The 14,110-nt window shown below is 47.3% G+C and overlaps 1 protein-coding gene across 9 annotated transcripts in view; it reads right to left on the minus strand.

Moving 5' to 3' along the window:
- Positions 1–14,110, minus strand: part of SEMA5A (semaphorin 5A) — a 477,392-nt gene that overhangs the window by 11,225 nt on the left and 452,057 nt on the right. For all 9 annotated transcript variants that reach the window (XM_078444329.2, XM_078444308.2, XM_078444311.2 and 6 more), the window contains 4 exons: positions 13,448–13,666; positions 5,726–5,896; positions 4,050–4,205; positions 2,564–2,611 (listed from right to left, as the gene is read on the minus strand). In XM_078444329.2, coding sequence (XP_078300455.2) covers positions 2,564–2,611; positions 4,050–4,205; positions 5,726–5,896; positions 13,448–13,666 — 594 coding nt within the window. The remainder of the gene's footprint in view (positions 1–2,563; positions 2,612–4,049; positions 4,206–5,725; positions 5,897–13,447; positions 13,667–14,110) is intronic.

Below are 14,110 nucleotides of genomic sequence, written 5' to 3' on the forward strand. Positions count from 1 at the left end.
TCCCCAGGGTCAATGCCACCTACCGATAAAAGTACTGTCTGCTGCACTGATAACAGTTTATTGTAACATATGAAAGATGTATGATGCTTTCCGTATGCAGATGCTTTGTCATCAGTCCAATGAATCATGCTTGCAGGTGCCTGGGGAGGGCTGGGGCCAGCTGACATCTTTATGAGGATTATATAGTCTTTGTGTCTCATGCAACTAAAAATAGCTAAATTGAAATTTTTCAATAGGCCTGTGCTTTTCCGCATTGGGAAAAATAGTGCCTATTAAATCTCTTTTGAATTTGCTTAGCGTGGCTCTTTCCTTTGAATATGTTTTTTCCTGTTGTTTTTGGTCAGTAGTGTTGGAATAGAAACCCACTACCCAGTTGGCTCAACTGGCTGCTTTTCTGTACAAAATTTGATGGATTTTCCTTCAAATGGAAAAAAGACATCTATGTTGCCTCCTGAAACATCCCGAAACATTTTGCTAAGTAATTCCTTTTACCTCTCAGCCCTACACTCAGATCCATACAACCTCTTACTTGCCTAACCTGGTGGGTCAATGTTAGCAGCCTAAAGATCTAAAAACTCAGTTCTGAATATTATAAGATCTCTGTGACTTAATCAACCGCATGTCAAGGTTTGATCTTGGGTTGGGGAGCCAGTTCGCCCAGCTGACCCAGACACACAGAAGCAGCATTTTAGGATTGGGAGTGGGCTTTGCATCATGTTCTCCCAAGTGCTCAAGGCCCTTGAAGGTCTCCTGTATCCTAACCCAGAGAGGGCTGGCCAGGGAAAATGGTTTCTAAACCTGTGGCAGGCGTGGAGGGCCAGTCAACTCTGCAGAGGCAACTTCTGGTTGACTCCAGGTTCTGCCTTGGCCTTCCCAGAGGACAAGAATACTCCTCAAGAATTCTGGTTCACGGAATCTTGACCTATGCTGCCTCTGAAGGCAGCAGGTGCCCCCAGGCTCCGGGTCCAGAGTGTCCAAGACTATTTGGAGCTGCTGTGGCTCCAGCCCCTGGACACAATCCTCCCAGACACTCACTGCCAGATTACTCTTCTTGTGGCGCTCTGGCCTTAAAGCTCACACTCAGATCCCACTGCCTGGGTCCACACTCCGGCTCCGTTGCTGACTTCCTGGTGACCTTCACCCGTGGCCTCCTCTCTCTGACTCTCAGCAACCCTAATGCAGACGACAGTGCCTAGCTGCTATCCCTTTCCTAGAATTTGCAAAACCCAAATCTCTGGAACCTGATTTTTCCCCGCTCAGCTGGCAGCAAAGCATGACTTGACCTGACCCAGTCTGCTGCAGAACGGACTAGAGCTGCAGGGGGGAGTGTTAGCATTTTCATTTTGCGCGCATCTCACAACAGCATCATTAAAGAGACTGGTTACAGAATGTGGCCCCGGGCACTGCAGCGTGTTATGTAATAGACATTGCGGGCCCTGTATTACCCATCTGAAATCTGGTGAAGGCTGGATTCCGAAACCCTTTCCTATCTGCGAAGGTTTACATTAAGGAACTGTGGGCTGTGGCACCTCCATGAACACTCTCTTTGAGGATCAAATGGGACGCTTCTTGCCACTTAATTCAGTGACATGTAGTGACTGATCTTACAGCTATGATTATTTTTATGGGAGCTGGTATGTATTTATCTTCCAGCTGGATCAGTCGTGTAGGTCAGACACCAGACCCTGCATTTCTCAGGCACTGGGGTCTTTTATGATGCGACTGTTGGTTCCAGAAGGGCTGGGGCTATCTGTGTCTCCATGATAAACTCGATGTCCCTCACAAAACTCCAAGAGTGGGTGGTCAGCAAAGATTATTGAATGAACAGATTGACAGCTACCTAAACAGAAAAACTGCAATGGTGGACTCTTAATTAACGTAGCTAATCACAGTAAGCACATTCCTAAAACACACCCACGAAGCTCCTGATTCCACATGAGCACAGAGACGAAAGCCTGTGGCTGAGCTGTCTGGGAGTCCCCTGATGGAATGGATTCTGGAAGGAATGGGTATTTGTAGGTCGCCAGCCACATGTATGAATATGCCATCTCGGTGTGGATATCGGGTCGGTTTAGCAAAGGTGGACGGACAGAGGGTGGGCTTTGGTCAATGGACCGTCAACCCATCCTGCTCAGACAAGATAAACATAGACAGTAAAGTCTAAATTTATCATGAACTGGAACAAGAGATTGTGATTTATATCATTTGGGTCTGCAGAAAGTTTAAAAAATACCTCTAGAGGTGTAGGTATAACCTTACACCCCATTATAATTTTGTCGCTCCAGCGGCCTGGAGGTTTGAAGCTGGCTGCCATGGATTTGTGATGATCCCAGTCTAGCTACTGCACCTGAGAACCACTGATCCAGATGTCAAATATTGACTATTTGTAGTTACACTACCAAAGTGGAAGGGGTTTGGATCAAGAGTTTCTCCCGTCTGTTTTTCTTGGCCCAAACATCATATGAAACGTATGGGAAGAGAAATGATTAGAAAATAACGGAAATCAACGAAACACTAGTTTAAAAAAAAAGTTAAAAAACATTAGTTAAAAAGAGGAACTTACCCCCACACCTTTTCTCTTCTACACTACTGGATCTCGCCACAGATACTTCTGGAAAAAATTAAATCATGACGTTGGGTGTTGGGAAGGAAGCAAACATCAATGGTTCATTTACAAAATATCTAATGATTTCGAGTTTTATGTGAGTCCAAGTTCCAAAAGCTTGACTAATTGTTAAAAAAAAAAAAACAAAACAAATCACATGTGTTTCTTTGTTCTAACCAACCTGAGCTGTACTTGGTCAAGGTCATCTAGATGGGGAACGAGTGAGATTCATTACCACAGAAAGAAAAGGCTATGGTCCTTTGGCTCGAAACCAAGGCACTAACTTCGAAATAAAGCCAAGTATGTGCTGGTTTTCCGCTACCATATATTCTGCCAGCTGTGAACCCCACAGCGTCTGCCTCGGTCTTCCCACCTCCGATCTCTGGTTGCATCAAAGCCAGTGTTGTCAAATTCCCTGCAGAGGGGGGGACTGATCCACTGGAGCTCGAAGAAAATTGCCATGACAAATAAAGTCCCCATTCAGAGCTCACTCATGCTCTTTGCCATGACACATACAAATACACAAATAAGATGCCAATGAGGGAACAGATCCCAAAAACGTTTTAACCCACAAGGATCAAGGATCAAACACCATGTCAGAAGACCGGAGACGTGATTCTTTCCTGGAACGAGAATTTTTCTCTGCGTAACAAGAATTAGCAACGTGTCTCTGGTTAAGAAGGAAAATGACACAATGCTTTCAGTTCTATACCATACATGATGGAAGTGCCATACAAGACTAACATTACTAATTTTCTGTAACATATGATTACCTTTTTCCGTAGCTGGAAGAAAACAAGGTAGTTACCTATTATTATCTTGAAACAGGTTGCTCTCTGCTTTGGTCTACATCAGTCCTAAGGCCCACAGTGGACATGTACAAAATGACTTACAAGTATCTAACACCGTGCTTACAGTGAACATGCGACAGATGATTTGTTACCATCGATAAGTAAACATCAATTTCACATGGAAAAGCCTACTGGCAAAGGGCCAGCTAATCTCTTCTCCAAGATGAGCCCCCTGGTACATTTCCATTTTCCCAACTATATCAAAGTTGCAAAAGAATTGTCCCCTTTTCTCTGTACAAACACCTGCACACAACATGACAGAAGCATTTAACCTGTTAAAATACCAAAATAATCTATTTTAATTTTTTTGAGCAGAATCTTCTCGCTGTGTTATAGTCAGTAAATTGTAAAAGACACTGTGCTAAAAAAACAAAACAAAACAAAAAAAACCTTAAAACTCATGGCCTAAATGCAACCCACCGTTATCTGTAAATCTATCGTCTAATTACCTTGAAAGGACAAGAATTGATAGGATCATCTCTGTTTCACCAAAAGCGACCTCCAAGGACAGCTAACACTCCCACCTATGACTCATCTCCTCTCTAAACAATGGAAATGATTTTGTTCACCCCGATAAGCATCTCTGCTCTTACCTGGGATGAAATTGGAATCAAACACACACGGCCGGCTCTCCGTGGTGTTTCCAGAACACTGGCTGCCCACAGGGAACAGAAGGATGCACTGGCGGGCACGGATCTGGACTCCAGACACGTCACACTCAGACCAGTCTGACCACTCCGACCAGCTCTCTGCAATGACCAGAAGGGGACGGGACAACACTGCCCACTGAGATCGATCGACCTGGAAGCACCACAGGTCACATACGTTACATTAAATTTTCATACTACAATTTTAACGGGTCTGGGTATAAATAAGATGGACAGGTAGCCTCTGGCCGCTCCAGTACATAAATTACACACGGGCACGGATAAAAGAGTTGGTATGCCTTTGATCAAAAATCAAATGTGCTTAAAACGCATTTTCTAGAACCCATGTTATTTTACTGCTTTCAACTCATTGTACTAGACACTCAGTAAGCTAATTCGTGAGGTCCAGCAGTGTAGACATGGGCAGTGGTCGGGGGAGAGAAATCAGCAGTGAGGACACCATTTTCCACCTGGCAATGCTCCCCAATGAAGGCCAGCCCTCAAAGGTTTTCCCGCAAAATTCCTACAGGCCTCAGAGCTCGAGCAAGAGAAATGACAATGTGTGAATGAGAAAGCCCTGGTTGCTGAAAGGGGTGTCGAATACTTTCGCTTCTGTTACAAAAACAACTGTGCAGAGTCAATATACCAAAGTCAGGCTGTACTTGAGGAAGAATTTATTTTATCCCGTGTTTACCGTTGCCTATGTGCGTAAGATCGGTGCACGAGTCTTGAGTTAAGGCCCCAAGCTGAGTGATAAAAGGTCACTTCACCCCGAAGTGGAAAATTTACTAGGATTTGTTAAATTCGCCCAGGCTTACGGATGTGTGAAAAGAGAGAGCAACCCTTATATTTTAAGTAAGGGGTTTAAAAATAAATAAATAAAAAAGAACTCTCCGTATTTTTTGAAACTATTAAACACATTAAAAAGACATGTTTCTATGCGGGTTGCTTTTTTCTTCTTTTTAGATTTAAGCATCATCTTTGCGTTACAGGGGAAGTTTGGAAATCAGACGTGTGCCTTGACTCACTGTAAAGACATGACATTTTTCCTCAAAAATGTGTCAAGCGCCAGGTTTGAGGATGACTGAGAATCTGGTTTCTAGGCACTGTTCTGTATAAATGGAACCTTCCAGAAAGATCTGGAGGAGCAAGTTAAAAACAAAAAAAGATGAGCATTTCAATGTCAAAGTTAGACTCAGAAGAGGGCGCCTCATTCATTCCTAGCGGGCCCTGTTGGGTGGGGAGGCTGTTACAGTGCACCCACTGGGCACCTGTGCTAGCCAGCCTCGGAGCTTGCCCACCCCTGCCCCCAGACCTGAGGCCGAGTCCTTCCAAGGGCTCTCCTTGCTCCCCACTCTGATTTTCAGATCCCACTACCAGGTTAAACCTTCTACTGAGACATTGTGATAACGAGTTTCTGTTACTCGTTGTGACACTCTTGACGTGGTGGCAGCTATTTTAATGCACAACAGTGGGATATAGTCAAGGATAACTGTGAGGGATGAGGTGCTCCTCTCTTTCAGGATTTGCTGTCGTGGGCTACCATCAATTTCACCGTTTCTACATCAATCAAGGGAAGAGGCGAGTCTGCCCAGAATCGCGCAAGCCTCCTGGCTGCTCACCGGGGCAGGGCTGCGTGTTGCAGAGAGCTTCCTCCGTATGTAGCCCCAGGCAGATGTCTCCTCCGTAGGCTGGGGCCGGGTTTGTGCACGAGCGGGTCCTCATGTAGTGTCCACCGCCACAGGTCGCCGAGCATTTTGACCAGGGAGACCAGCAAGACCACACGCCATCCACTGGGAAGGGACACAAAGGCTTATGACTTCTGAACTCCTAATGTGACCAGCCTGATGCGGCCGCAGATAGAACGTGCATCGTGGGAGGACACCTGCACACGCCCCTGACCGCTCCCAGGGCTGTCTGGCCTCTTCCTCCTGGTGGCGAAACCAGTTTTGTGTATTTCTCCCTCTGCTTTCTCGGTTCCTCTTACTTGCTCTTTCAGGAAATGTTTCCAAGCATATAACAAGCAAGCACGAAGATAGCCGAGGAATGCTATGTACCCATAACAAAGTCCCAGTTCTGGGAAGGACCATTAACCACATTCCGTGGTCATTACTGGGAAGGCCAGGGAGCGCTCACCTTTGCTAACCACAGAGTGGAACTGCAGCCAAGGATCAGCAGTTGTGGACACAGGCTTCCTTACTAATTGCATTACGATGTGCTCCACGAGAGCGGGATAGAAAAGAGCTAACGGGTCCTGGCAGGAACTGTGAAGGATGCTTCTAGATGGGGGCATCAAACAACCCAACTAAGCATAAACCACCCTGCCTTGGAAGTGCACTGACAGGAGACCAAAGACAGGAATCCCCAAGATCTGCGGCCAGACTTCAGGATGCTAATGCAGGTGAGTTTTACACTAAGGGCGTGAGGCATAACTGGTTCCATGACTGCTGGTGACCCAGAGCATGACTCCCGTTCTCCCCAGGCCGGGCCCCTGATACCTGCCCACGGGCCTCCTGAACGCTGGGATCAGCGGCCCACCTGGCTCTGGGATCTCAGGCTTGCCTCGAGTTAGCTGAAGTTGCTAAAACAGACACCTCATCTGGCTTCGGTCTCTGCTACTGTCATATCTGACCCGAGACACAGAATCCGAAGGAGGCTCCAGGCTCTGAGCTGTCGGCACAGAGCCCGACACGGCGGGCTTGAACCCACAGACCGTGAGATCGTGACCTGAGCTGCAGCCGGATGCTTAACCCACTGAGCCACCCAGGCCCACCCCCCCTCATTTTTACAATGAAAAAAACCAAAAGACAAAAAAACAAAACCATTTCAAACCAATTTTAAAACGAGTCTGTGACCTAACTGGGAACTTTGAGACTCAAAAGTCTATACATTTTACTTAATAGGCAGTAAGTTAGATTAGAGCCTAAGGGGGAACCCGTCAGATATATGTCACAGGCTGTGACACCAGCAAAAGGAGGCAGTCAGATGTTTGCCTATTTCAAAAATCCTCTCCCACATCCAATCTTACTGGGAGGATGCTTGCTGGCTGTTTTTCCCGGAGCTGAAGTTTGGTCTCTACCACATATACTTGCACACCCCCAAAAAGGGTGCCCATAAGTCGTAGTGCCTTAGAATGACAGGTGTCAAAGGTGTCAGAGTGTACACAGGAAAGTCTGGGGCTCAGAAGGGTCTACTGACTTGTTCTAGACGGTTCCAGAGCCCAATTTAGAACCAACCACGTGATCTGAGGATTCTTCACTTAAAAAAAAAATTAATGTTTATTTATTTTTGAAAGAAAGAAAGAGGCGGTGGGGGGGAGGGGGCGGGGGGGGGGAAGGGCAGAGAGAGAGAGACCTAGAATCCGAAGAAGGCTCCAGGCTCTGAGCTGTCAGCACAGAGCCTGACATGGGCTCAAACTCATGAACTGTGAGATCATGACCTGAGTCAAAGTCGGACGCTTAACCGACTGAGCCACCCAGGCGCCCCTTGTGGCTAATGATAGACCTGCTGACCAATGGCCAACATCACTCATTATCGGGGAAATGCCAATTCAAAACCACCATAAGGCATCCCCCCACCCCTGCCAGGATGGAGATTATAAAAAGAATGACAGACAGATAATAACGTTGGTGAGGATGTGGCGAAACTGGAACCCTTGCACGCTGCCGGTGCAAATGAAACCTGGGGCGGCCGCTGGGGAAAGCACTACGGAGGTTCCTCAAAAAATGAAAACCAGAGCTACTGTGTGATCCAGCAGTCCCGCTTCTGGGTATAGATATCCGAAAGAACTGAAATCAAGATTTCTAAAAGACACCTCCATTCCTATGTCCACTGCACCATCGTTCACAGACGCCAACACTATGTGCCTGTGTGGCACCGCGTCTGTAGTTAACGGTACCGTCTGGTGTTGTCCGAACAGTACCGTAGTAACAGTATCGTCTTTTAATAAAGGTTTGTGAAGTCTTTGTTATCTCACGTGGGTGGCTCTCACGTTAAATATTCTTACTCAAACACAAAAAAGGGTAAACACTTTAAAAAACAAACCAAACATCGAGTGCTTTCCTTCACAATCATTCTATGATCACGCAGGATCTAACGGTCACACACAGCAGGGAGCCAATAAGCTCCTATGTACAACCCACCTTGCGGTCTTTCAAACTGTTCGCTCCTATCCACATTTCAACCAGTACGCTAAGTATCATCTCATCTCGTCTAATAAAGGCTGCCCGCCCCCGCCCCCCACACCGACTGTCCGGTGGGGATCGTGAAAAACATCCCCCGGCCCAGGACTGTCGGTTGTTTGAGAGAGAGAGTGTCATTCTCGCTCAAAATGTGAGCAGTTTGGGGGCACATTAGTAACCGAACCCAGTTGCGAAACGTTCCCACTTGTCAGTTTAAACCACGAGATCACATCGTACCTCTACCAATTGCCACGGCAATTGCTTTGCTCCAAGGGATATTGAAGAGTTGGGGAAATAGATGCTCTCTGTACAAAAGGAAATCAAAGGACAATTCCAGCCACTTCATTCCATCAGGTAGTGGCCCTGGTCTGTAATTGTCCGATGCCCCCAGACCGATTCTACCCTGCTCCTCGCCCCCCACCACGTCATCCTCGTGCTTACGTTTCAAATCTCAACCTTCCTCTGGGGGCAGTGACACTGGGGAGAAGGGGGATGGTGCTTTACACCGGGTGAAAAATGACATTGAGTATGGAAATGCCATTTCACATTCGGAAGGCTAACGTGTTTCCAAAACAGAAATAACAGCCTATTAAAAAGCTCCATGACGTAGCCTTCACTGCCAGGGAGCATGCAGAACCTGGTTGGAAAACAGGAACTTGGAAGCCAAGAAAACCATACAAATGTAGACTCCGTGCTGAGCTGGGCTGAGCACATGAAATCTTCCTTTTCTGCTACATAAACCAGGCTGGACTAACAAAATAACTACACGAGTGGAAATAATAACTCGCTCAGTATTGCCCCCCCTGTCCTCACCGCCAGCCTTGGTGGGGGGGGTTGTATTCTAGAAATGTGGGACTGAAATGCAGAAGGGTTAGGGCGCAGAGGGAACGCGTGGGGAGCAGGCCTGGCAGGCTGAGCCCAGGACTCGGCACAGTGTGGGGTTTCACGTAACTTCTGTCCCGTCGCTAAAACTCCTGCGGGAATCTCCTCCTGGCCAAGAAAGACCAGCTCGTAGGAAGATCGGACAAATATACGAAAGCTCAGATCCCAGGTTTTTTGCAAGGAGCAAAGCAATCAATTGTAGGGAATTATTTTTGAGCCAATGGAATGTATGCATTAGGTCAACTTCATAGAAGAAGATGCCAATTCGTGTTGGCATCTACCTACTACAGTAACAGAAGAATGGTGGCCACGGGAAGTACAGTTACTAGTGATCTAAAGAGCAAAGCAAAATGGAATGATTAACGTCTGAGTGTCAGGCATCCTATGTGCTGTCAGAGATACAAAGCCCGACATTTACAGTTCTCCAGGACGTGGGCGTGTTTGACGTGGATTCTCCAGCGTCCGGAGGCCTGGGCCACACAGGCCGTCACTGTAGGACAGCTGTGCTCTAGACTCCTCCAAGGTCCCCTGGGCAGAAGTTTCCTGCAACAGCTGCCCCTACTCCAATCCTCAGTGCTCCTTCTGGACAGAAGCTATGTCTCATGAGCCATTTTTGTTGCCTGTGGTTTACAGAACAAAGCGTGGACTCAAGGAATTCATGAAGAGAAAGGCAGAGTGTTCTAAGCTCATCACAGGTGTCTAACATGTTATCTATAGAACATACATCTGCCCCAACTCATCCCACTCAGGATCCTCCTCCCTCATACTTAAGGTTTTCATAAATATACACAGAATCTTATTTTAATTTGAATAGTACTTAGTAACAAGGAACTACCTGTTGATTCTACCTTTGTAGGTCAAGATCTGGAATCCTCAGTTCTGAAATAAACGTGGATTGACAAAGGGAGTGAAGAAAGACCAAGCTACCACTCAGTGTTGCAGGAAAATTACATAGGTGAAGTTACTACCAGACCAACTCACAGGAGGGGAGAAAGGATCATTTCAACATGATCACGACTTTACAACCTTATTGCAGTTTAGTATACAAATTGGAATTGGAGATCAAATTTTTCATTGACTGATTTAAAGGATTTTCCATTCATCCAGCCTTTGATTTTCAAATTTCATCATAATGAACAAACTTGTTTTTAAATAAGATACAGTGTCCATTTGTAGCTGTTCTTTATGGGCCCAATAGGACTAAGGATGAGTAAATTCACAGGGAGGAGAGTATCCTAAATGGGGTAAAAAAGCCCTATTGCTGGATTTGCAGCTTGGCACCCACATCTCTGATTGCTTCCAATCCCCCCTTGCCAAGTTACATCCCATCGTGTGTTCAGGAATTTTCTAGAAGGTGGGAGAGAGGATAGACATTTACCCAACTCAGTCGCCTGAACTTGCTCATTCCCAAGTGGAAAGTGACGGGGACCCGTCTGAATATTTCCACAACCCTCTGGAATGTTGGCTTTCAGAAAGAAAATGAGGACGGAGCTATTTCAAGACATTAGGGTTATGTGCATATGATACTGGCTTGGCCATCAAATCAACTGAAATACAAATAGCCCCCGAGTCATGTTAAGGGATGTGTCTGAGATGGGCTTGAGCCTTACATGCAAGGACCAGAGCGGCATTCAAATATTTGGAGGAGACTTGAAGCTCGTTGACAGTGATGAGGACTCATGTCTGGATCCTGGGGAGGCGTGGGTGGATGGAGGGATCCTGACATTCCCCTGCCGCCCTCCCTGTTCAGTTTATAACACGTATCCTAATCTGATGATGTCACCAACAAACTGTCTCCCAGCTCCAGGGAGGAATCTTATTCTCCCTGCTGGGGCTGTGGGAAAGAACTGGCTTTGTGACCTTTCCCACCCCCTCAACATCATTTGGTTGGGAGAACTGAGTGGCTGAAGGGAAAAGTCCCCTGAGGCTGGAGAAATACAGGAAGAGACAGCCTAAAAGGGGCTGAGCAGCCCTAGGAACAAGGGCATTATTGGGATTCTCAGCTACAAAGCTGAGAGCTATGTTATTTTCAGTTTAATGTACATTTATTCATCCAGCCATCCAGCCATCCAACTATTTATTCATCTACCAATCCACCCATCACCCATTCATCCCCCACCTATCCATCCATCCCTCATTTACCCATTATTCATCTGTCCATCCATCCACTTATCTATCCATCAATTCACTCACCACCCATCCACCAATTCACCTAGCACCCATCCATCATCTATCCATCCATCTATTCGTCCACCACCCATCCATCTATTATCCATTCACCCATCTATTCATCTACCAATCCACCCATCACCCATTCATCCCCCACCTATCCATCCATCCATCCATCAAATATCCAATTCGTCTGTTCATCCATCCACCTATCCATCCATCCCTCATCTACCCATTATTTATGTCCATCCATCCACTTATCCATCCATCCACCAATTCACCCAGCACCCATCCATCTATTATCCACTCACCCATCTATTCATCTACCAATCCACCCATCATCCATTCATCCCCCACCTATCCATCCATCCGTCAAATATCCAATTCATCTGTTCATCCATCCACCTATCTATCCATCCACCAATTCACCCAGCACCCATCCATCATCTATCCATCCACCTTTCGTCCATTCACCCATCCAACAAATGTTCACTGAGGTCTGCTGCAAGAGAGTTCCTTGCTTAAGGAACTAAGAAACTTATTTGTACCCACTGAAAAAGATGCTATGCTTGCAGGCTTCTGTATCTTTAAAATCACTGTACCTGGTGTTTGGAATCACCCTCCCTCACTCACCATCCCTGCTTGTCTATTTGGTCAACTCCTGTCTGTCCCTCAGGACCCAGTTCAGGGGCCACCTGATCGGGGTAGCTGCCATAATTCCAGCTCAATGGGTCCTCGGCTGATATAGTCACTACATCTGGTCATCAGCCCAATAGCCAGTGGCCATACTGGGTTGACATCATTCCCAGGATGCCTCCTCACCGAACTCTAGGTTCTTTTCTGCCCGGGACCATATCACCATGCCCACCTATTCCCTGTGAATGGTGCACAGTGGGCTATCCAGAAATGTTTGCTGACAGAATTGAAGCAAAGAAGGAAGGGAGGGAGGTCAAGTAACCACGGGCTTGTTTTCTCATGGTTCCGTGAATGATCACTGAGAGCTCTTTCGTGGGTGCCAGGCTGATGCTGGGAGCCGGGGACACTGCAGGGAGTGGGTCCGTCATAGAATTCTCGGCTGTCCTGGAGCCTTCACTTGACAGAGCCAAAGACAACACGCACAGCCGTCAACAGGGTTCGGGTGGCCGTGCGGCATCGATGGCAGACTCTGACCACGGGAGCATCAGGTGGAAGCGAGTCAGGTGCCAGAGCCACATCCAGAGCTGTGGCAGTGGGGACACAGAGAGACTGGAGCGCTGACTAGGACAGACGGTGCACACAGCGTCCTGTCCTGGAGGAAGGAGGCTCTTCAGGCTCATTTATTAACCCTGTGATTTTCTGGGAGTTCGTGAAATGAGACACCAGGTCTCAGGACACCGACAACACAGCTTCCGTCAGCCTCCAGGGGAGAAGAGTGTGTGTTTAGAGGACTGAACTCAGCACAGAGTGGAGGCCTGCTGACTGACTGATTTGGCTGGTTTGGCTGGCACCTGGTGGGTCATTCTCGATACCTGTCATTCTGGAAGAGGAGCCTGTGGTATGGGGGGGAGGGCGGTCCCGGGACGGCTGGGCCTATCAGTTTGGGAGGAGGTCAACCTCCCAGCTTCAAGGACACAACACATCTCTCCAGGCCATGACGGCAGGGCCGACTTCTCCATCAGGCATGATGCCTAGGGCCCAGGATTTTTATAGGGATTCACAAGAATGTTGTAGTTGCTTTTAAAATCAGGAGACATAGGGGCGCCTGGGTGGCTCAGTTAAGCATCCAACTTTTGGTTTCGGCTCAGGTCATGATCTCATGGTCAGCTCTGCACTGACAGCTCGGGGCCTGCTTAGGATTCCCTCTTCCTCTCTCTCTGCCCCTCCCACACTCATTCTTTCTCTCTCTCAAAATAAATAAACATTTATAAATATCAGAAGAAATAAATGAATATAATCCAGCCTAGGTTATATGTGTCTTTACACCGATGCAGTTAGAAAATATAGTCTGTGAGTCTTTACATACATATAATCTCAAGCCTAAGGCTGGGGAAGCTAAACGAGCCTCCCTAAATCAGAAGGTCTTCTAAGGCCCTTGATTTTTCAGAAGTTTTCCAGATTACTCAATCCACTCACCTGGGCAGGGCAGAATGTTGCATTCCTGGTATTCCAGGGAGGGGCCCAGGCAAGGCAAGCCCCCATACTTGGGCTCGGGGTTGTTGCAAACCCGCTTCCGGTTCCGGATGCCCCTGCTGCAGTCGCGGCTGCACTGTGACCACGACGTCCAGGCCGACCACGCCCCATTGACGGTGTGGGCGGAGTATCTCCCGGCACGCAGGAAATCGCCAGAAAGGCCTGCCAAGGAAACGGCCCAAGTGTGATTCTATTAGAAGTCCTTAGAGGAAACACAGTGCCAACCTTCACTCTGCCTCGGCTGCCTGCTTCGTTTCTAGAACTACACTCTCAACATCGGTTGAATACTTCTGATGCTTCAAAAACCAAACAACTGGCGGCGAATGATAATCTCCAATCGCTGAAGCTTCTTTCTCTGCGTTTGCTATTGCATAGGATGCAGCTGAGGACTAGGTTTGTAAATGTGGTAACTTCCTTGGGTTTGTAGGTCACTTATTTTCCTGAGAAACTTCTTACAAAGAAAACACAACTTTCTCCCTTCCCTTGGGAATCCTGCAACAAAACCGGGCTGTCCAGGACCAGGCCATGCTCACCATTGGGGACATCCGTCTGGACAAACGGAAGCATGATTCAGACATTTTTCTAAACCCGTTCCTCTATCCGTGA

Source organism: Panthera onca, chromosome A1 (genome assembly GCF_046562875.1).
Source record: "Panthera onca isolate mPanOnc1 chromosome A1, mPanOnc1 haplotype 2, whole genome shotgun sequence".
Lineage (NCBI taxonomy): Eukaryota > Metazoa > Chordata > Mammalia > Carnivora > Felidae > Panthera > Panthera onca.